Source organism: Hydra vulgaris, chromosome 08, assembly GCF_038396675.1.
Source record: "Hydra vulgaris chromosome 08, alternate assembly HydraT2T_AEP".
Lineage (NCBI taxonomy): Eukaryota > Metazoa > Cnidaria > Hydrozoa > Anthoathecata > Hydridae > Hydra > Hydra vulgaris.
Window position 1 is genome coordinate 31,204,827 of NC_088927.1, and position 23,619 is coordinate 31,228,445.

At 26.0% G+C, this 23,619-nt stretch overlaps 1 protein-coding gene and 1 long non-coding RNA gene across 2 annotated transcripts; one reads left to right on the plus strand and one right to left on the minus strand.

The window, feature by feature from the left end:
- Window positions 1-2,053: 2,053 nt before the first annotated feature.
- LOC136083245 (ATP-dependent DNA helicase PIF1-like) lies at window positions 2,054-2,839 on the minus strand. Its single transcript, XM_065802645.1, has one exon. It carries the CDS (start codon window positions 2,837-2,839, stop codon window positions 2,054-2,056), a length of 786 nt encoding a protein of 261 aa, XP_065658717.1.
- Window positions 2,840-22,528: 19,689 nt separating this feature from the next.
- LOC136084290 (uncharacterized) lies at window positions 22,529-23,122 on the plus strand. The gene is made up of 3 exons (XR_010640453.1): window positions 22,529-22,648; window positions 22,781-22,846; window positions 22,920-23,122. It is a non-coding gene; the product is annotated as an uncharacterized LOC136084290 (long non-coding RNA).
- Window positions 23,123-23,619: the final 497 nt, after the last annotated feature.

A 23,619-nucleotide genomic window follows, 5' to 3' on the forward strand; every position in this document is an offset into this window, starting at 1 on the left:
CAAACTAAAGTATCTGCTAAAGCTATTAAATCATAAACTCTCAATTCCATTTTTAATTTTTCTATATTTTCACAAGCAGAATTTAATTTTTCCCGCAATATACGTCTATATGTTTTGTGAAGTAAAGAAACTCCTGGTTGAAAATATATGGAGATAAACACGTTAAGGGATTTCTTTGTAAACTTTCAATAATATTTTCATAATAAAAAGTCCATTGTGTGATAACGTGTCCTTGTTCATCGAAACCAAAACATTCTCTTGCTAAATTTTCATGAATACATTGAATTACGATACTATGACAATGATAACTCAACTTGAATAAAGGTTTGACTTTCAAAGTAGCATTTTCTTCTGACTTTTTAATACTAGTTTCACAATCAAACGTCATTAATAAAGGAAATTGGTTTCTACTTGTACACATCAATGATTTTTGTGGACAATAATGAGTAATGCAATCGCTGTATGTAAATTTGTCTGGTTTATAATAACCTTCGCATTCATTTAAGTCTGTAGTAAATTTTTGTCCACATTCTGAACATTGAAAAAGAACACGTGTCTTGTTTGCAGAAAAATGTACAGTACAAAATTTTTCATTCAACATGCTTATAGCATGAAAAGAATTGTGTTTTTGGAGAAATACAAATTTTTATTGCGTTGATTGTTTTTCTCCGTTGATTAGCTTTGAGAATCTTGATCGTCTTTGGTAATGTTTGCGCTTTCATATACCACTTTTAATAATTCTGTAAGAGTACTTTTATATTGTGATTTTAATTTAGAATGCAACAAACGAGTTTTGGTATTATTTTTGTTTACGGCAAAAAATTTAATGTTAATACGATCAAAAGTATTTTCGTAATAAAACATTGACACAAATCAATCAAAGTTTTAAATTAAATATTTTTAGATTTTTCTTTTAAATTTTGTAAAATGTTTTTCTAAGCAAGAATATTTTTTTTCATCTTAATTTTCAAAAAGAAATTGTAAAATGTTTTCTTCAGATTGTAAATCAGTTGTATTTTTTCCAAAACTTTTTTATTCCATTTTTTAATTGTAGTGACATTCCATTGTCGAGCCAACAAGGAGATAAAAAAAGCAGAATAAAAACATAAACCAGGTTCAAACAAAATACTGTAATCCAAAAACTTTTTTTTTTCTGCTAGTAGGATAATTTAGTATAAGAAAGTCCTTTTTGTGAATTTTGCCATTGCGTTATAGAATGAGGTCTATACCATTCTCCAAACCATTAGTCTACATCAATTTCTTTGATCGATTTTTGCTTTTTTCTATAAGAAATTATTTTTCGTTTTTTTTCGTAGTATGTTTATTATGTTTTTGCTTTTTTTGAATTTTTTCATCTGTCATGAGCATTTTTCTTTTATAACCTGAAAATTCGAAATTTCGTAATTTCATCATCGATCTTTTTGTTAAAGTAGTTAGAGATTTGATTTTGATATTGCATAAACGTATCAACCTCCATCCGTATCGTTTTCTAAAATATTAAAAACTCCACGAAGATTGGCATCTTGAATAAAACGTAAATTAGTGGGTCCTTCTAAAGGTTTTATACAATAAACAGGTGAATTGGAACATCGTTTTATTATTTTACAATAACCATCTTCAATAGATTTGCAACATAAAGTAACAATATTATAACCAATTAAAAAATTTTGAAACAAATCAGCAAAATGAATACTGTTTTTCATTTGCATTTCAAGCCCTTCCAATGTTTTTTGTTCTACGTGATAAACAATTTCATCTGGACTTTGAATTTCTGAATGAAATCGTGGTTCTTCAACAATATCTTCATCTTTATGATCATCTTTGAGGTAAAAAAAATGTTCTGTGTATATGGAGTTGTTACTAAATTTACATTCCTCAGTTTGATATTCAAATTTCATTTTTTTTTATATCTGAAAAAAAATAATATGTATTTTTTATAAAATTCGTAAACTGAATAACCAGTTCTATTTTTTAATATTTGTCGTAATTTTGATTTATCGATAAGAATAATAAAAATATCATTAATATTACAAACTCGTGATAAAGTAACATATTAAAGACTAATATTAAATGCCTTTGAATTAAAATTAATAACTGCTTTATTCATTGTACTTCCTTGTGCTTTATGCACAGTAAAAGAAAAAGCTAATTTTAAAGGTAATCCTAATCTTGAACCTACAACAGCGTGAAAGCAATCTAAAATGTCTCCTTTTACAAATTCAACTTTGACTTCTTTTCCATTTGTACCAACCCAAACAGCATTATTTTCTAATAAAGTGACTGTGCAAACACTACCATTACACAATCCTTCTTTAACATTGATATTTTTCACAAGCATAACAACTGCATTTATTTTAAGATAAACAGCTGCTGGAGTTTGAAATAAATATTGTATGTTTGCATTTTTAATGATATCTTTTGCATTAAAGCAACGTCCTTCATACTTTATATTATCCATTTTTTTATTATTGTAAATATCAACTTCTAAATTTCTAAAAAACAATCTCGTATATTTATTGTTCACATTTTCATCGTTTTCAAAACAACAAGACATAAAATAATCAATAGTTTGGTCTGAAACTTGTCCAAAATGTATTTCGTTTAAAGCTCCAAAAAATTGCGCATCTTCTTTTTGCCTAAAACATTCAGTTAAAACAAGAACTTGTGTCATGTATTGTGGCCATATTTTGAATTTAAAAACAAATTCTCCTTTAATAGGTGGTAATTGAAAAAAATCACCACAAGCAATAACTTGAATACCATCAAATAATTCATTATAACATTGTTTAATTTCGCAAGCGATTAAATGTAATAAATCAAAAGTTTGAGCGCTAATCATTGAAATTTCATCAATGATTAAAACATGTCAGGATGCATATGTCGTTTATAATAATCTAAACTTTTGACACCTGTTTCTATACCAGCAAAAGCATGTATAGTCACACCATTTAATAAATGAGCTGCTTTTCCTATACTCGCTGTAATATGTATTGTTTTTTAGATTTGTATACTTTGAGCAATTTCATTTACAATATAACTTTAATAACAGTAATAAAAAAACTATTACCTTCATCAAGCCATTGAAGACCTTTTTGTTGTTGTAAAGATAACATTTTTTATTATTTGCTGAAAAAAATTATTTAAAATATAAATACATATTAGCATATTTTACAAAAATAACATAAAAATAATGTTTGTATCCATCTTATTTTCTATTTTCGATAAAAAAAACTATCGTCTTCTTTAAAAAGGAGTAAAAATTTAGCAACCAACGTTTCATCCTCGTTCAAAGCATTTTCTAGTTTATTGTTTGTAATGTGTTTCGCCTTTAACAAATTCAACAATTTTCTGTTTTATCTGTATTTGCAATTATATATGACATTTTTTATTATTTGCTGAAAAAAATAATATACAATTACAAAAAATTATAACAAATACTATTTATTTTGTCAATTATAATGTTATTGTAATATTCGTTTTTAAAATCAGTATCTTCTTTTTTTGCAATTCAAACACATGTTCTCAACTTTACATTCGCACAAAGACAAATATAAAATTTCATTTTGGTAATAATTAACAATCTTCTTTAACTCCATTTCAGAATATCCAATCTTTTTTGTTAATATCGTATTTGTTTCCATTTTTTTTATTATGTAATCTAAAAAAAATTTATTCTCAAAAAAATTAATTTCTCGACAAGTGTCACATGCTTTGTAATCGCAAAGTTCTTGATAAGTGTCACATGGAACGGAACAATCGCACATTCGTTTGTAGAAAGCATACTTTTTTCTAATTCACCACTTACTTCAAATTTCGCAACAAAATCTAATAACCCATCAAAATCAAGATCTTGCTTATATACTTGCTTATATAAATCAAATTCTTCAAAGCTTGTTTTTGACATTTTTATTATATAAGCTAAAAAAATATTTTATATACTCTTCTTAATTCTATATAAAAATGACAAGAATTCAAATTACAATATACACAAACAGGGGAACAATCATATTTCACAAAGAGCCTCATATATAAAATCACGCTTTTTACAAACTACATGAAGTAATTCTTCCATATACTTCAGTTTTTTTGCAGCATTTTCTACATTTGTGAATCGTGTTCGTTTAAAACATGCTATTGCATTAACATTGACGCTTTCCATTTCAATAAATTTTCTTTTTCAATTCTAAAGGTTTTTTCTTCTAAGTAACTTTTGACTTTTAGTTCTTCTGGCTTTATTTCACAAACTTCTTTTACAAAATTATCAAATTGTTCTTCATTCATTTCTTTACTTGCTCGAAATTCTTCTAAAGGTTTAAAGTGTTCATCTTTAGTCGTTTCTTTACTTGGTTGAAATTCTTCTAAAGGAAATAAAGGCATAAAGGGAGAATAGCTATAATCTCCTAAAGTCATAACCTCCTATTAATTCATAATCTCCTATTAATTCAAAAAAGAGAGGAGCAAACTCTTTATTCACAATTTCGTTAACGATATCATAACCACCATCTTCATTTTTAACAAGTTCCATTTCATAAACTACATCCATTTTTTTATGTAATCTAAAAAAATAATTACAAATATTTTTTATATTATAATATATTTTCAAATATTTCGAGTACCATTTCTTTAATATTTTCTCTATCAATATATTCTCGATTTAAATCTAAATTTCTTTTACAAGAATGACATGGATTTAAACCAGAACAATGCTCTTCAACACAAGAATCCACTTCTTCCGTAGTTTCTTTTATTATTTGACTATCATCATGAAAAACAGCCACATCTAACAAAAGCTTTGTGATTAAATTTTCAACTTGATATTGCAAAGACATTTTTATTATGAAATCTAAAAAATACAATAAAAATACAATCAAAATTATCTAAAAAATTTCTTTGAATAATTCATTCATTGCTTTCAATTCATTCTTTGCATTCAATTCATTCATTGCATAAACAATTATAGTCTTTTGACAATCTGGACACAATTGTACGTATTGACATGTTGTTAGTGCTGGTTTCATAAAACTATTTGATGGTCGTACTATTATTTTTACCATTTTTTTATTATGTAATCTAAAAAAGAGAAATTATATTTTTATTTTATCATCACCCCATATACATGTTGTTATTTCTAAAAGTTTTGTTTTCATATCACCAGAAATTAATTCTTGACAAATTTCTTCAATACATTCACTACATTGTTTAGAAAGATTATTACTTTTACATTGACAATGTTCCTACAAAATGAGTAAGTCAAAGTTGAGTCATCTAGTTTTTGAGCAGCATGTAATATAATATTTTCCATTTTTTTATCTAATCTAAAAAAAAGTATTCAAATAATTCATTAGATTTTCGAATGAGCGATGTAATTCTTCTCGTAAAATTAATAATTTTTCAGTCTCATTTTGAAAATAAAAACGATTCTTTATTTCTTTACGAAACTTAAGAACATTTTTTTCAATATATTCAAGCATAGCTACATCTCTTTTTTTTGCTTCTCTTCTTGATTTGCTAACTTTCTATCAAGACTTTCGATAACTTCATTATTTGTAGCAAATAATTTGTATATAACGTTCATATAAAGTTGTAAAGTTTTCAATCTTTTTTTAAAACAATCTTTCTCAGCATCTTCTTGTATTAATTTATTGATTTCGTTCATAGCTTCTTTTTGTCTGTTGACATGAAAATTTTAACAAAATGTTTAGCATCTTCACCATACTTAACAAAATATTTTACTATTTAATACTCAAAAGCGACATCAGCATAATGTTTATCCAACTTTTTGTAAATATGAGACATTTATTTCCCATGTTTAAATTCATGAAGGAAATCCATTTTTTATTAGTTAACCTAAAAATACAAAGTAAAAAATACAAATATGATACAAAAAATAGTATACAAAAAGTTTTTATAAAAAAATTAAGAATAATTATAAAAGTTGTGATAAAACAATTTTTAATTGTTTTTTTTAACATTAATCTTTCTTTATGCTTAGACAAACAAATAAAATCTTTCATGTCTACATCTGTTTTCATATGCGAGAACATTGCTTTATCTCTTTTCGAGAAGTCCTCTTTTTCTTTTGTTACGATGAAATCATTTTCTTTGATCGCAAGATTGCAAATCGCAATCATATGAGATATCATTTTTATTAAAAAATTACGTAGATTTACATATTTTTTATAAGTTCGTTGTTTTTATTTATAGTTTTTATTATTTTTTCAAACTCTTTTAATATTCCATCTTGATGATCGTCGATGGTTAAAAATTCTTTAACGATAACAAAATGAAAATAGAAAACAGGAGATAATTGTTCCAAATTTCTCCACAATTCGTTTTCAGAATGTCGTACTTTGACGAAATATTTGACAATCCATTTAATGTTATCTTTTGTCCAATTTTTAACCTCAATATCCATTTTTTATTAGTTGTCTAAAAATATTTACAATAAAAATTTACAATCAGTAAATAAACAAAACACTATCATGAAAATTAACAGTTGTTAACATTGTTCTTATTATTAATCGTTAAAAAATTTCTCTCAAAAATTCTCTACAATTTAAAATTTCTATATCGTTTGCAGTTATAATTATACTGTTTTTCTGATAACAATGAAACAATTCGATGGAATTATTGCTCTCTATAAACATTTTTATAAGAACTTTCAAATACATGTTGTTTATTTTGATATCGTCCCAAACATAAGACAATAAACCTGTATCTATATCACGAACACAATTTCTCATTTCTTTTAATTTTTCTTCATTCAATTCTAACATTTGGTTGCCATAAACAATTTGTAAAAACTGCAACATGTTGCGAAACATGTTATACATAGCATTGCACCCTTCTTTAATTAAATCCCAATTATTTATTTTTTCAAAAAGATTCCATGTTTTTTTAGTTGATCTAAAAAAAATAATTACAAACTATGAACAGATAAATTATTAAAATCATATTCTAAATTGTGAGTATATTCAATATGTTTATAAGCAAAAGTTAACAATTCTGAAAAATTTTCTTCAATAAATTTTAATTCATTTAAATAATTTTGTTTAAAACTATGTTTTTCCATTGAATTCATATGATTTATCATATCTATTTCTATTGAATTAAATTGTAAATGTTTTTCTTTATATTGACAACTGTTTTGAACCTAGCAAAAATATCTAAATAAGCTTCTAGTTTATTTAACGAAATAATTTGAATTGCTTGCATAAAAAATGTCTTCATATTATAAAAATCATCAAGTATATTAATAAATAAATTAGTATGTAAGTTTTCAACGTAACCATGTATTCTTGATAAACGACAATATTGTTTTCGATCGTAACGAAAAATAGTATCCCAAGCACGTTGGATATCATGCCAGCAATTCATTTTATTAATTTTCTAAAAAAAATTTTATTACAAAATTAATTACAGTTTTTAAAAAAAAATTAAATAATTTCTAAATACCTTATCCGTGACGTAAAGCAAGTTCAATAAAGTACAACAAACATTTTTCCACGTCATAATAGATAAAAAAACACTAAATTTTCCACATAATATAGCAAACATTATTAGTTGACTAAAAAATATAAAAAATTACTTAATTTACATTTATTATATAAAATTTTTTCTACTAAATATTCATTAATGTCCGATTTTTTCATAAAGTCACAATAACCATAACCGCAATTTTGTCCATCTTTTGGAGGTCTCTGAAAAGCAACATTATTTTCTGTAAGAAAAATTTTTAAATATTGTTTATCATGTGGTCCACATATTTTAAACGTTATTTTATGATTTAAAAAAGGCCATTTTAAAATGGCATCATAAGGTGAAGATCTCATTATAATATACAATCCTATTTCTTCTTCATTGTGATGATCGCATTTCATATTTACCGACAATTTCGTTAAAAATTGATAATTTTTAAAATAAAATTGTACGCTATAATAATCTTTACTCTCATTTTTTAATTGTTCGTAAAAATTTTTAAAAATTCATATCTTACTACCTTGGCCATTATTAATGTGCATTTCTTCTAAAATGGATAGACGTAAATCTAAATTATTTATTTTACTATTATACAATCCGTTGAATAAGAAACTTGGATTGTCGGTATAAATGGTAAAAGCAGGTCTCACATTTTCTTCATTTCTATCAGCCATAATTTTTTTACTAGTTTAAAAAAAAATATTAAAAAAAACGTAAATAATTAAAAAAAAATATTACAAAAATTTATTTTCCAGTGGAACCAAAACCACCCATTCTTTGAATGTTTTTAATCATTGTCGTTGTCACAAAGCGACAAGCACATCCATCAATTTCTATTACTTTTTTTATAGCTTTAAATATTTTCGCAAATCCCATTTGAGCAACAGCATCTCCACAATTAATAATATAATCTTCTTTCGAATGATTCATCAATATGACTTTAATTTCATCTTTATAATCAGGATCTATTATTCCTACAACAACACCATATTTAAAAGCTATACCTGATTTTGAATATATATGACCTACGAAATCTAGATCTATTAAATCGATATAGACAAATTATTTATTCAGATCTGAACTGAAATTAACAAAAGATGAAAACAAATTTAAAAATCCCACCAAAGGTGAAATTAATAATAATGTGGTCTTTAAATTTAATCACAACAAAATGACAAAAAAAGTGTTGGAAGCTTTAATGGACAGCATGCAAGTTGCTCAAAACAGAGCTTATCTCACTGTAACTTATCCTAAATCGGGTATATTAAAAACTGTAGAGTTTAACGGATACACGATACGTTTAGCAAAAGAAGACGACGAGATTCATAATACAGAGTATAAAAGATTATTAGCTGTAGAACCTTCTTTCCATAACACCATCAATATAAATGGTGTGAATAGAAGTTACAATATGAATATGAAGAAAGCTGGCTCGGAACTAGATGAAAAAGAGTGAGACGAAAAAAGCGAAACTCGAATTTTTTTTGTAATTTTTTTAATTTAATTAAATAAACCTGTTTTATTGATAGAAAAACTTGTTTTTTCTTATCTGTTTTCCTATATAAAAGGTAAAAAAAATGATTCTAGTTCATTTTTGAAAGAGAAAATGACTAGCAAACAACTCGACGAAAGTCTCATTAAGGCTGTCCAACTTTTTTATCCAGATAATGAACTGCATCCTATGTTGTTTGAATTTCACCATTTAATTAATACGTATGAAGAATGGCAAGATATTAATTTTCTTATTTAAAAAATTTTATCTTGGAGTTAAACTTGGACGAAGAAAAATGGATTGATTTGTATTATATATTTATAGCTAAAGACTATGAAAACTGTTTTCATTTGTTTGAAAAAGCTTCTCGTCGTTATATGAATTTTTCAGAACAATTAGCCTCATGGAGGACTAGCATGTTTGAAGAATGTCGCATGATTAACGATGATTTTTTAAATATACCAAAAACAACAGTGGAAAAACAACACGAAGAATTAAGAAAAAAACTAGAAGAGTTTATTAAAGTGTTTAAACTTTATTTCAAATCAAAACATCCTGAAAAGGAATGTACTCCGTGGAAAAGCAAACTTAAACAGACTTTGAAGTATTATTTTTTGTTTCATTGTATATCTAACAAATGGGAATATGATAACTTGAAGAAAAATTGTAAAATATTAAGAAACGTTTATCCTGCTTGCATAGAGCAACCGCCTTGATTTCATTCAACGATAAAGTTTTCCATAATGGCTATTATAGCATTTATGCACCTGTTCCTATTTACGAATATTTTATAGAAAAAAAAGTTTGCGAAGAAGTTTACACTTATAAAGCTACTGATCACTGTAATTTCCACGATAAAAGTTTAATAGAAATGTTTCCTACTGCTCAATGGGTTTTTTTCTTTAAAAGTAACTTTAAGTAAGTTTTTATACAGAAAAGAAGACGAAGTTTATAATTATAACACCAACGAAATAGTATCGAAACAACCTATACACAGAAACACTAATTATACCAAATATTATGTCACCGCAAAAAAAGGATTATAAAGAAGACATTTATTTCTTATTATTTATTATTTTTATTTCTTTTTTCATACCAAAAAGTTGATACACAAGATTATTAATATGAAATATATTGTTAAAACATTCACAAGTGTCTTTTTTCAAAACTTTCATACATTGCATGTTTTCTTTTATAAGCAAAATTGAATTTGCATATTTTTTCACGCATAACTCAGTATATTGATCAACACATCCGTTATTTATGAAACCATTCACAAAATCTTCTAAATACAACGAAAACATAAGCGTTTCGTATTTGGCGCAATGTTCGTAAGAATGTTCTCTATAAATACTGTGCTGAAAATGTTCCAAACACAAATCTTCGTTGTTTGCGTAAACAGGTAGTTTAGCGATTTTAGGAAACAAAAACATGACAAATCAAAACTGTAAATGTTATTATCTTTTACAGCCTCAAAAACATCTTTCTCAATATGTCCACCTTTATAAAAAACTTAAAAAAAGTTAAATTCATATTTATCGAATTGTTCTTTCAAATATTGAATTACTGAACTGCAAAATATAATCTCTCCAGTATATTTAAAAGTAGGATAGTATGATAATCCATGAATATTATTTAGACAATAATAATAAGTTTTTTTGTAGTTTTTAGGTAATTCTTCTAATTTTAAACACGGTATGACTTGAACGTGATAATATTTTTTATCGTTAAGTGATCTTAAACATAATTCCCGAATACAATGTCTTTTCCAAGGATGATTATTATTGTTGCTATGTATTCAATATCTAACATCCACATTTAAAAAAAGTAAATTTTTTAATTAAAAAAGAAGCGTATTCTTTTAATAAAATGAATAAAAAAGTATAAAAATCATCATAAAAAATTTTTTTATTAAATATTTTTTTAAAAATGAATCGCGTTGATAGCATTATTAAAAAAATTCATAACATTTGCGCAGTGTGCGCGCTTGATGAAGTGTCTAAAAGATATAAACATCACGAAAACAAATTTGGAAATTCTTCACCCTCATCTGTTCATGTAGAAGAAGAACATTATACGAGGAGGCTGAATAAGTGCGAATTTCATAACTGCGAATCTGCATAAGTGCGAAGCAGTTGCAAAGACTGGCATAAGTGCGAACTGGCACAAGCGCAAATTAGCATAAGTGCGCCGAAAGAATTTGCAAACATTGGCATATCTGCAAATTGGCATAAGTGCGAACTTGCCAATTCGCCACTTATGCCAATTTGCACTTATGCCAATGTTTGCAAATTCTTTCGGCGCACTTACGCTAATTCGCGCTTGTGCCAGTTCGCATTTATGCCAGTTCTTGAAATTGGTTCGCACTTATGCCAGTTCGCACTTATGCCAGTTCGCACTTATGCCAATGTTTGCAAATTCTTTTGGCGCACTTATGCCAGTTCGCGCTTGTGCTAGTTCGCACTTATGCCAGTTTTTGCAAGTGATTCGCACTTATGCCAGTTTGCGCTTGTGCCAGTTCGCACTTATGCCAGTTCGCACTTATGCCAGTCGCACTTATGCAGATTCGCAGTTATGATATTCGCACTTATTCAGTCGCCCCCATTATTCGAATAAAAAATCATTTGATTTTCTACAAAATGTACTCGGTTCTAAAAGAATAATATTAAATTCTTACAGTATTGAAAAATGTTTTAAAAACAGTCAATTTAAAAATTTACTCGAAAATCCTCAACTTTGCCCTATTCATCTCGAACACTTTGTTGATTTGAAAGATCATCTCGGCGATAACTATATAGCTGAACTCTATAAAGACAAGCTCACTGTTTTGATACTAAGCAGAGATATCAAACCTATTTTTGTTCAAACAGATGGAGATCAAACAGACGGATTCGTAGATACCTTTACTACAAAAATAATACCTACCGTCTCTTCTTTGATAGAAAAACTAGATAGAGCTTTAAAAAAGAAATTTGTTAATAGAAACATTGAAGGAATTATAAAAAAAGGAACCAGCCATAAAAAAAACTTTATTTGCTAATATATTACACCCTATTGTAACTATATTTACTACGAGTTTTTTTAGTTTAGAAAAATAAGAATAAAAAAAAATGGCTCCAGATGAATCTTTATCTCGTTTTTTTAAAAATTCTGATATTTAAAAACTATTTTATAAGAGTTTATGCTTTTGACAAAACGCAAAACGCAAACTCATATTCATATTATTAATAATATGAAAAAAAATGGTGCTTTTATCATTTATAACAATGAAGCCACAAAACAAGCAGGTCAACATTGGAGAGTGTTAATGAAAATAGACAAAGCTCATTTTTTTTGTTTTGATGGTTTAGGAGAAGAAAGTGTATTAAAACAAATTCCAAAACATTTAAGATATAATAGACAATTATTTGAAGCATAGAAGAAATAAATAGTAATATACAAATCAACACTATTAATATTAATGACAATGAAATTGAAATTATTTCTTATATACGGCAAACAAATCATTTTCCTACAGAATGGAGAGCAGATAATCATGAGTTTTATTGATTTACTAAATTTATTCTAAAATATAGTGAAATGACTAATAATCAAAACGTATCTTTTTCATACAACAAATTTCCTTTTCAATAGAATGATAGTAGTTTGTGTGGAGCGTTGGCAGCTTATTTTGTTGCTAAAGTATTTCGCAGTGAAAATGTTTTATATAGCGATCAAATTTATTTATCTTCATTGTGCAGATAAATAAATCGTTATTTTTATGAAGTAACAAGTCTTTATGCCTCGCATCTAATTCAAGTAAATTTGTATTCATTTTTTCAATTTGTAAAAAAAGAACTATTTCACTAGCTCGATGAAACTGCTAAACAACTGTTTGAAAAAGACATGCAATTGCATTTATATGTGAGAAAACAGGAAAAACTGGACCGAGATCTATTGTCTATGAAAATAAAAGAAATTCCTTTGAATTATGATATTTATGAAAAACAAATATTTGCTCAAAATGCAATTAAAAGATTTTTAAAAGACGCCGGATTCTTTAGAACAAATTATGAAGCTACATGGGATAATTTATCCATATTGGATATTAAGGCTATTCCTTCTGTGATGAACGAGGAAAATATTTATTACATGATGCAAAAAGAAATCGATAACATGTATGCAAACAAATACACTCACTTAAAGACAACAATCAATTTTTAGATAATCCTATTGATGAGGTCATGACTAAAAGCGAAATAAAAAGACAGATTGCTCTGAATTTATTATAAACAAAATCATGAAGCGATCAACACACACGCTTTTGCATGAAATTGTAGAAAAAAAATGCGCAACATGCAACGGTTATGGGGAACTGTTTTTTATCATTCTTCGAGGAAAAAAGAGAAAGAGTTGTTAAAAAACTGTACTGTATATATTACAAACAGCATGGATTTTCAACGTCAACACTAAAAGAAGAGCAAAAATACATCTTCATTGTTCGCCTTGTTTAACTTGTAATGGTAAAAAGGCTATACTTATAAAACGTTATAAAAAGAAAAAAACGGAAGAAAAACAAAATTATCATTTTATTGTATATTTTTATTGTTTAGTAGATTTTATATAATATTTTTTTTACAACTGTCTTTTTTTAGTATACTTCAAATACTTTATCAGGAGCCATATAAGGGTTTGCAGGTTTTGTAACAACAGGAACAGAAGGAGTGACAGTTTCTGTTTTTTGCCTTTCCACGCTTTTTTTATACCGTATAACAGCGAACCCACTTGCAAAGCGTTGGTTACATTTTTATGGGTAATAAAATCAGCTAATCCTCTTCCGCGACGGTTTTTGGTACGTCGAGTTTTTCGAGACTTTCGACTATAACGTCTTTTACGACGATAAACCATGTTTTTTTTATATAAGTGAAAAATCTGAAAATGTTTTTTTTATTCTCCATATAAAAAAAACAAGTCTTTATTTTAAACTAGTTCATTTAATAAGATGACTATGTTAAACAATACCTTCTCCTTTAAGCAACCAAAGGTTAAATGTTTCTTTCATTTCGTTTACAAAATCTTCATATGACATTTCAAATTCGTGTTTCTTTCCATGAAAAATAAAATCAATATTGGCGTTTTAATTAGAACGAGTTACTTTAATTTCTCTCACACCATCCAAACGAAATAGTAATTTGAAATTTCCCTGGACCTCTTTTAAACCATCATTAACATTGAATTTAGAAACTTCTATATTAATGAGTGAACCATAAAATTCGTTTAAACAAGATTTAAAATCCATTTTTTTTTTTTTTATGAATTTTTTTAATATAAAAAAAAAATAAATTTATATATTTTTTTTTAAAAAAAAAACAGAAAAAACACTATTAAATATTTTTTTTTAACAATTTATTTTCGGTATTTCTTTACCGACGTAAAACACACCGTCTTTTACATGTGAAATAGAATATAATTTTTTTACAACATCATAATCTAAAACAAGTCCACCTAAAAAAGTAGATATTTTTGTATGTCCTTTTTTTTTATCACCACTCATAATTTCAGCCGTTCCATCTTTATATTGTAAAGATAAAATATAATCTCCATAATCACTTCTATCTGTTCTTAAATTTTTAACAGCATTTCTTTTTGTCTTTTTTGCTTCTGATAGCAATAGAAGATAATCCTTCAAATTTTCTTATACGTGTTTATGAAACGTTTTGATAAAACATCTCTTACAGTACTTTTTGTTATGCGTTCTTCTATGTATATGTTTGCACGCTTGCAGTGAATTCATTTTTTTAAATAAACGTTTGCAGAGTTTAGCTTTTTTTATACTTGTTTTTTAATCCGAATAAAATATTGTTTTAAATAAACCACCAACTAAGGGAATACCTCCTAATATGTTACCAAGGATACCTTTACCACGCTTTCTAAGTATACGTTTTCGCCCTCTACCAATTAAAGAATGATGAGGTCTAGGGTGAGGTAAATGTCTTCGGTGAACAAAAATGTATTTTTTACCCCCCCCCTCCTCCTCTTATGTCTCCTGTGTCTTCTATGTCTCATTTTTTTAAATATTTCTTTGTTTATCACGATCCACTTTTGTTAAAACAAAACGATATATCGGTTTTCCTACTCGATCAAATTCTCGATTTTGTTTATTATTTATATACTTGCTTTTTGTTTTTCGATAGCACATCAGTGCTTTTCTACAATATTGATTATTTTTTTCAAATATTTCTTAGGTCTTCTACGTCTTAGAGCACTTAGTTCCGTATTATAAGGATCTGTTAACTCGTTTTCATCAAATGATGTCCTATCAAAAAATTCAAAAAAAGCATCTCTATGAAAAGGCCATTTTCCATCTACCATATATTTGGGTAATTTAGATGTATATTTGGGTCTTAAGTTACTTTTATATGTAGGTTTTGAAAACAAATTTCGTCTTACAATCGCACGCGAAAAATCAATATCATCTGCAGACATTTCGACTTTAACTTTTTTTTTTGACTTTAACTTTTTTTTGACTTAACTTTTTCTTTTTATCTTTTTTTTACAAGACAAAAAACATGGTGTCACCCTGACACAACCTTACTTATTCTATCTTTACTTTGTCTTAGTAGGCCTACTTATGTTTTTCTTATAGTGTTTATTTATACGGCCGTATTTTTATCTTACTTACTTACTTACTTACTTAGCCTTACTTAACTTTCTTAGTCCTGCCTGATTTCCTTAGCCTGCTTACTCACACACTCGTACGCTCACTCACTCGCTCACACTTTAATCTCTTTAATCTTATTCATAAAAGCGTTATTAAGCTTTCTAAATTTAACTAATATGACACAGCATTTTCTTTTCATTATATAAAGTTTGTCTTTTATTTCAAATTAATCTGTAGAGATTAAATTTTATACATATAAACCGTGTTTTTAGTTAACATCAAATGGCGAGAACGTGTTTAGTAAAACGTTATAATAAATTAAAATCTACTACTATAATAGAAAACTTTATTCCTCAAGAGTTAGAATTTAGTGCTCTCGATATCACTAGAGAAGAATTATCTATCGATAAAAAAACTCCTGAAAAAGAAGTTATATTAATCGAAGATGATGAAGAAATGCTTTAAATATTATTTAAAACAACCAACACACAACAACACACAAACGAACAACACACAACAAGAAACAAGCAGCGAAATAGATTTTTATATCGCTAAAGAAAAGGAAGAAGAATTTAAGAAAAATATAAGTTATTTTTTTTCAAAATGTTTTTTTATAAAAAAAATGATGCATTTTTTTAAAAATAGTTTTTTTTTTTTCAGAAAAAAAACAAAAATAAAAATTGAAGAAAACACTTTCGCAAATTAAAATATGATAAAAAACGACTTTTTTATTTAAATTTATAAATTTTTTTTATATAAAATACATTATTTGTTTCTATTTTTTCGTCTTATATTTGCTTCTTTTAATTGATGTTTAATATCGACATACGATTCAGCAGTATAAACCCAGCGTTTAATTCTTTTACCAACTCTTCCAAGTTTACGGTTTGTTTTATTATCTTTATATCTGTTATTAGTTCTTCGTAAACAAGATAATATACTTTTACAATTGCTCGGAAAATACTGACTTTCAGTATGTGTCGATGTTGAACTCTGTTTTGTACCAGTTTGTGTTTAAACTGCTTTTTTTGTTTTAGGAACTGTTGTTTTTGTACGTTTACAGTGTTTAAGGATCTAGGAGTATACCTTATTTTAAGCATTTTATAAAAAATGATATTTTTTTATTTATATATATATTTTTTGCTTATTACAAAAAACAACATGGTGTTTTTTATATAAAACAACTAATAATTTTTTTAGTAAAAAAAGATGAAATACATTTCAATTAACAAAAACGCAATACGAAGTATTTCACGATGGTTTTTTCAAAAACCACTATATTATCCAAAACGGGAAAAAAAATCCCATTTCAACATAAACGACCTTATTAAAGCATATTAGGTAATGTTTTTACATCATTTTATATAAAAAAATAATAAATTATTTTTTTATAAAAAACTTTTTTTTTCTTATAGATAAAAACATGGAAAAAATGGAACGCATTTTACAAAGGGTTGTTGAAAGACATGAAATTACAGCCAACAGAGAAGTAGAACCTTCCCACTGGAATTACTCCCCACGTAAGTTTAACTTTTATTAATAAAATATTATAAAATTTTTTTTTAATATTCCCTATCGCTTTTTTAGAGAGTCCAGATCCTGAATCTCATGAAGATGATTCGTAAATTATGTATATTTGTTTTTTGAGAAAAAAAACTTTTATAGTCTTTTTTTTTTATATTCTTGTTTTGTTTATAGTTTTTTGTTTATTCAATTTTTCATGTTATCTTTTAATACAATAGAAAAAAATGATTAAACAAATTATAAATCATACTTCAAAACAACTGAATCATGTTTGGAAAGAATTAGCTATTAATCTCAAGTTTAGAAGAAACGAAATTAAAAAAATTGATGTTAGTTATCGAAAAAACTTTGATAAAATAAAAAAAACTTTAACTCTTTACATTTTACAGCACACAAATAAAAAAAGAGCGATAAGTCATTTATACTTTGTTTTATTGAAATGGCAAAAAGAAGATGTTAATAGTAAACTTTTATTGAAATTATATGTTTGTAAATTATTTATAATAAATTATTTACGATAAAAACATTTTTTTAATAATAAATGTTATATTTTTTTAGCAAAAAAATAAAAAAATGAATTTTTCACAAATTAAACCCAAAACAGCAGGACGTTTTCAATCAGGTTGGAAAACTTTAGATCAATACCTTGGATATAAAAAAAGAGAAATCGAATGTATACAACATGATTATCGAGACACGAATGAAAGAATGCACGAGTCTTAACTTTATTATATCAAAAACAGATCAGAAATTGAATATCAGAAATTTAAGCAGAAATTTATATCAGAAATTGAAGCAGCACGTGTTTTATATGATGCATTATGGTATTGGTCGTTAGACATTTCAACAAAAGAAATTAATCTTGAACTTAAAACAATTTAAAAGAAACTATGGAAATGTTAACAAACTTTATATTACAATAATCTTTTTTTTGTAAAATATTCTTTTTTTATTTTAGCCAACTAATATATTAAAAAAATGATTCAATATATCAAAAAGTGTGGATGGTAAGAATATTTACTTGTATTTTTTTATATTTTTTTTATATATTTTTTATTTTTTTTTAGTTATGGAGAATTTATAAATGAATTTACCATTTGTTATCACGATTTGTTTACAACTGAGGAAGAAGAAAAGAATATTAAAGAAATCATGGATATTGAAGAAATGACCGAAGAAGATTATGAAAAATATTTAGAAGAAAGGCTCCAAGAAGATTGTGAAAAAGATTTAGAAGAAATGGAAAAAATAGATGAAAATAAATACATTGTTGAATTAAAAAAACAAATGCAAGAAGAAGAAATGGAAAAAGAAATAAAATAAGTAGAAAGAGAAATACACGAAATTATAGATAAAATAGATTTAAACCAATATATAATGGAAGTCATTAATAAAATGGATGATCTACCTGAACTGTATTTATAATTTTTATTAATTTTTTAAATAAATATAAATTTTTTTTAGCAAAACTAAAAAATAATGACTAATAATGATGATCATTTTGATGATATGTTTCCTGGTTTTGGCGATGTACTAGAATATGTTGAAAATGTAACATTTAACAAATTTTTCCACAATAATTTAAACGAACACGTCTTATTGGACATTGAAATGGACGATTTTTTTCTTTTACTGAATCTACTTGTTAAGATTATTAGTTTTTTATATTTAATAAATCATTTTTGTTAAAAAAGAATGAGTATATTTTTATTATGACTTTTTATATAAATAAACGTTTTTAGCAACTAATAAAAAATGTCTGCCAACATATATCCATGCTGTTTTTGCGATGAAGAATTTACTTACAAACAACTCATGGAACACCAAATAGAATGTTCTACAAACTAATTCTCTCACGAATGTTTTACATGTAAGAAAAAAGTTCAAGATTTATTGAACCACGAATGTGATTATGAATTTCTAGACATACAAAAAATATGCTTTTTTTGTAATACCGCAGTAGATAATCGAGACTACTATGAACACTCTGTAATCTGTTTTGAATGTTATAAAGAACAACAAAACAATTATTTTGAACAAATTATACAAGACGAAAAGAAAAATTGGAATTATTTGAATCTTTCTATTACCCATATCATGGGTGGAATTAAAAATTATCAAAAAATTCTAACTAAACAAATTGCCAACAGTAAAGAAATTTTGAACAAACAAAAAGAAGAAGAGCAAGAAATGAAAAAACTGAAAGAAGAGAATACTAAACTACTTCAAACCCTCGAAGCAATAACCAAAGAAATGGTAGAATTAAAAAATCTTGTATATGACAACATGTTAGCAAATCAAGAATATATACAAAGTCTCAAACTAGAAATAATAAAACTAAATCAAATTGTGGAAGAAAACAGTACAGAATTCTTAGCATTAAAAAAAAACAACTCAGCAGACAAAAGAAATAAAAGTAATACAACACATCTTTAAAGACACACAAATCCTCAAACTCGATCAAATGAATCTAAGACTACTATCAGACGAAGTTTATTATTCACAACCTGTTTACACACTAGAAGGTTACATTATCGTATGAAAATATATACTCGAAGTACAAACGTAAATAATGTAGCCATTTACTTCCAACTCATGCGAGAAGACCTTAATGACGCTTTAAAATGGCCTTTTATTAAAAAAGGGATTTTCGCTTTAAGAAATAATGATAAATTTTTTGCTTACACTATTACGAGTGATAATTATCTTCAAACTTTAGACGCAAGTTCTTTTGATAAATCTACAGAAGAATATAATGTAGCTGTTGGTTTCCCCAATTTCATTTCTCAAGAAGAACTAAAACAATTTATTATTAACAATAATTTATTTATTACGATTACTATTCAATGATATATTTATGTAAAAAAAATTTTCATTTTTTTTCTATTTTATCTAGTGATTTTTTAACATTTTTTATGCAATGATTTTTTATACATTAAAAAATTTATTTTTTAGATTAACTAATAAAAAAAATGAATTCAGTAGAAATTTTCAGACAAATCACTCTTGAACTCACTTCTGACAACGCGAGAAGTATTAGATTCATGCTAAAAATACCATATGGAATCAAAGAAAATTCAAAAAAAGCAATGGATATTATGGAGTATATCAAAGATAACATTATAAAAGATGATAATGGTCATATTTATGAAACTTCGGAGAGCAAATTGGATTTTTTACTTAAAATGTGCAAAGTGATTCATCGAACAGACATTGTAAACAAATATAAAAATAAAATACCACGACTTCCTACTTATGAAGAAAGCATGGTTAAAAATCTACAATCTGTTTATTCTCCACCAAACGAATTTTATCCAAGCGCAGTCATTCAAGCCACGCAAGAAGAACTTTTGAATTTTATAACCCTTTACCTGAACCACCTGAAGCACCTGAATGTGCTCAAGAACCTGATTTCAACAAGTATTTTTTATTATTTTTGTATTTTTTTATATTTGTATTAGATTACTAATTAAAAAATTGGTCATGGGAAGCAACTGGGGTAATATCAGTAGTATAATTGATTCTGAATTTAGCATGTTACACCACATTCTATATAAACGTGCAAAAAAAAAAGACACAATAAAAAAAAATCAAAAATATCAGCAACATAAATAAAGGTCGATTCACATACTTGGAAAACATTTATTCTCGTTTACACCACTTTTAAAATGAAACATAGACTTGGTTTTTTCCAAACGAGCAACAATTTTCCCTTGAAAGACAATGTAAATTAACCTTGAAAGATTAATGCAAAAGAACCTCGGGTCATCAAAGAATCCTATATGAATTTGAGCAATTGCAAAACAAAACCTTCTCTATATTCGATAGAACCAAACTGGCACACACAAGATGGAAAAATGGAGGTTTAATTAGATTAATATTTTATGGTTATCAAAAACACATTTTTTATGAATACAATATAACAAAAAAGGAACATTTATTATTTTTTCATCTTTAAAGACGTTATCTTCATAGACTATTTCAATTACTTTTTACAGAAATTTTGTATTTGGCAGATCCAAATAAACATTTTAGAAACTCATTTAATGAAAGAACTATATCATTTAATAATGAAATATATAAACTGGGCAATGAAACAATATTTTTATATTACAGAGCACTGTTTTATTCATACTATTATTGTAAAACAATTTTTTTAATATTTTTTTCAGACAACTAAAAAAAAAATAATGGATGTAAAAAAGATAGTTCAAAGGAAAAGTTTTGAAGAATACAATCTTCAATATGAAAATTTGGTGTGGTTTTGTCCTCATACAAGATTATCATTGAAACATGAAAAAATCCCCACCTTAAAAGATTTATGTAAAAGACAAATGGCATTTAGCGGAATGCGACTAGAAATGAAATTATTTCAAGAAAAACTTGCGAGTGCTATACCATTTCAATACTACGATACAAAATATATTATGTTCGTTTTATTCAACATATGGTCCTCGTTTTTTATTTCGTGATAATTTAGATTTTTTTTACGCACAAGTTAATTTTTTATATCTGACACTCGAAATATTTTATTTTCATTATTTTCACGATTTTTTAACTGATACTCAATACGATCAATTTTATATTTTATTAAAAAATTATATAGAATGGGCTACAGAACAATATTATTTTATTTCGAGACAAAAATTTATTCATGTCAATGATATTAATTTATATTTATAGATAGAAACTGATAATAAAAGTGGTTATACAAAAAATCAAAAAATAAGCAAAAGAGTTAGAAACAAAATGAAAGGTGTATTCATTTCTTTTATTATTTTTTTGAAATAAAAATTTTTTTGTTAATCCTATTTTCTTTTTTTTACAGCAATGTACCCATACTTTTTTAAAATGAATATACAAGCACTCGAAAATTCACGATTAATATATCAACGCTATTTTTGTCAAAAAAAATGCGCCCAATGTCAAGCTTGTCAGCTACACAAGAAATAAATTTTTTTATTTAGAATATATATTTTTTTATTACATTTTTGTGTCTTTTTTATTCCCTTTTTTATTTCTCTTTTATTACATTTTATTATATAACTTTATGCTAACATTTTTTCATCTTTTTTTTAAGATAAAAAATGAATAATTTAAAATAATAATGATGATGGGAGAGCGAACTCACTGCAGAACCTTTCGAAATTGTAATAACGAGCAGCACATTAAAAAGACCACTCAAAGGAATGGACTTTGAGAATTGCATTAAATACCAAATAAAAGAAATAAACATTAACAAAAATATAAACACTATAAAAAAATTGGTTATCAGATGTTAACATAACTCCAAAGTAGGTCGATTTTTTAGGCGGCCGTTAACTTATTTATTCGAGTTAATTCAAAACAGCGAATAAGGAAACGTGATATTACGAGGAAACGTGATATTAAAATCCAAGGATTATTAAAGCAAACAAAAGCAAAGATTATGGATTTATCTATATATGATGAAAATTTAAATCTCAGCAGTTCTGATGAAATAACCTCTGATGATGAAAGCGGAAATATAAAAGGTAATGTAATATATAAACATTTTCAGTTTAATAAATGCAGAACTTATTACATTTATTTTGTTTATAACAATGTTGTAAACAAAATAAATGTAATAAATAATTATATAATTATTAATATATTTTTTAATTTAGAAGTCTATGAACAAAATTTGAGTATCATTGAAAATGATTATTTACCTACACATAATATTGTTTATGGTATGTTTTTAGTCACTGTTACCGTACAAAAACTGCTAGTAGAAAAATCAACTATGTCAATTTAAATTTCTAGGTACGTGACAATTGCGTTTTACGGAACCGAATTTTGAGCTAAAATTTTGTGCCACGATTTTCGCAGTCTCTTCAAAGTTAGCGTGCTTGAGGAAGGCTTTCTGAAATAACTTTTTAGTATTCGTTATCAACATAGAGTATTTTTAGAAAGAAGAATAGTTGAAGCTTATTATTAATTTGGTTTTAATTATACTCAATTGATATATTACCAAGTTTATTGATGTCAAAGTTTTAGTTGTACTTCTGATGTGAAATTAATGTCCAGGATATAGTCTATATTTTATTTATTCAATTTTTATTTTTAAGTTATTCATTTATCTATGCACCTGCCAAATTTCGTTAAAAAATATTATGTAGCAGTCACCCTATTTCTTGCTGCACTTTTGTTACCTAATTTACATTTTCCCTGTTGTTAGCGCGGGAGACAGAGGGGCCATTGATTATTTGTATATATATATTTTTTTATATATAACATTCATATTAATAATATTATTAGCAATATTTAACTTATTTCATAAATTGATATTATAAACCTAGATACTTTATAGTGAAAATATGATTTAAAAATATGTAAATTTAAACAAAATTGTTTTATTAAAAGGATTTTTAGTAAATAATAAAATAAGACTTAAATTTTATATTTCATTTAGAAACAAAATGGAGAAAGAAAATAAAGGTTTCACATAGTGTTTTGTATCATA

Excerpts from the sequence above, each read along its gene's own strand:
- LOC136083245 (XM_065802645.1), bottom strand. The coding sequence starts at position 2,839 with ATGATTAGCGCTCAAACTTTTGATTTATTACATTTAATCGCTTGCGAA.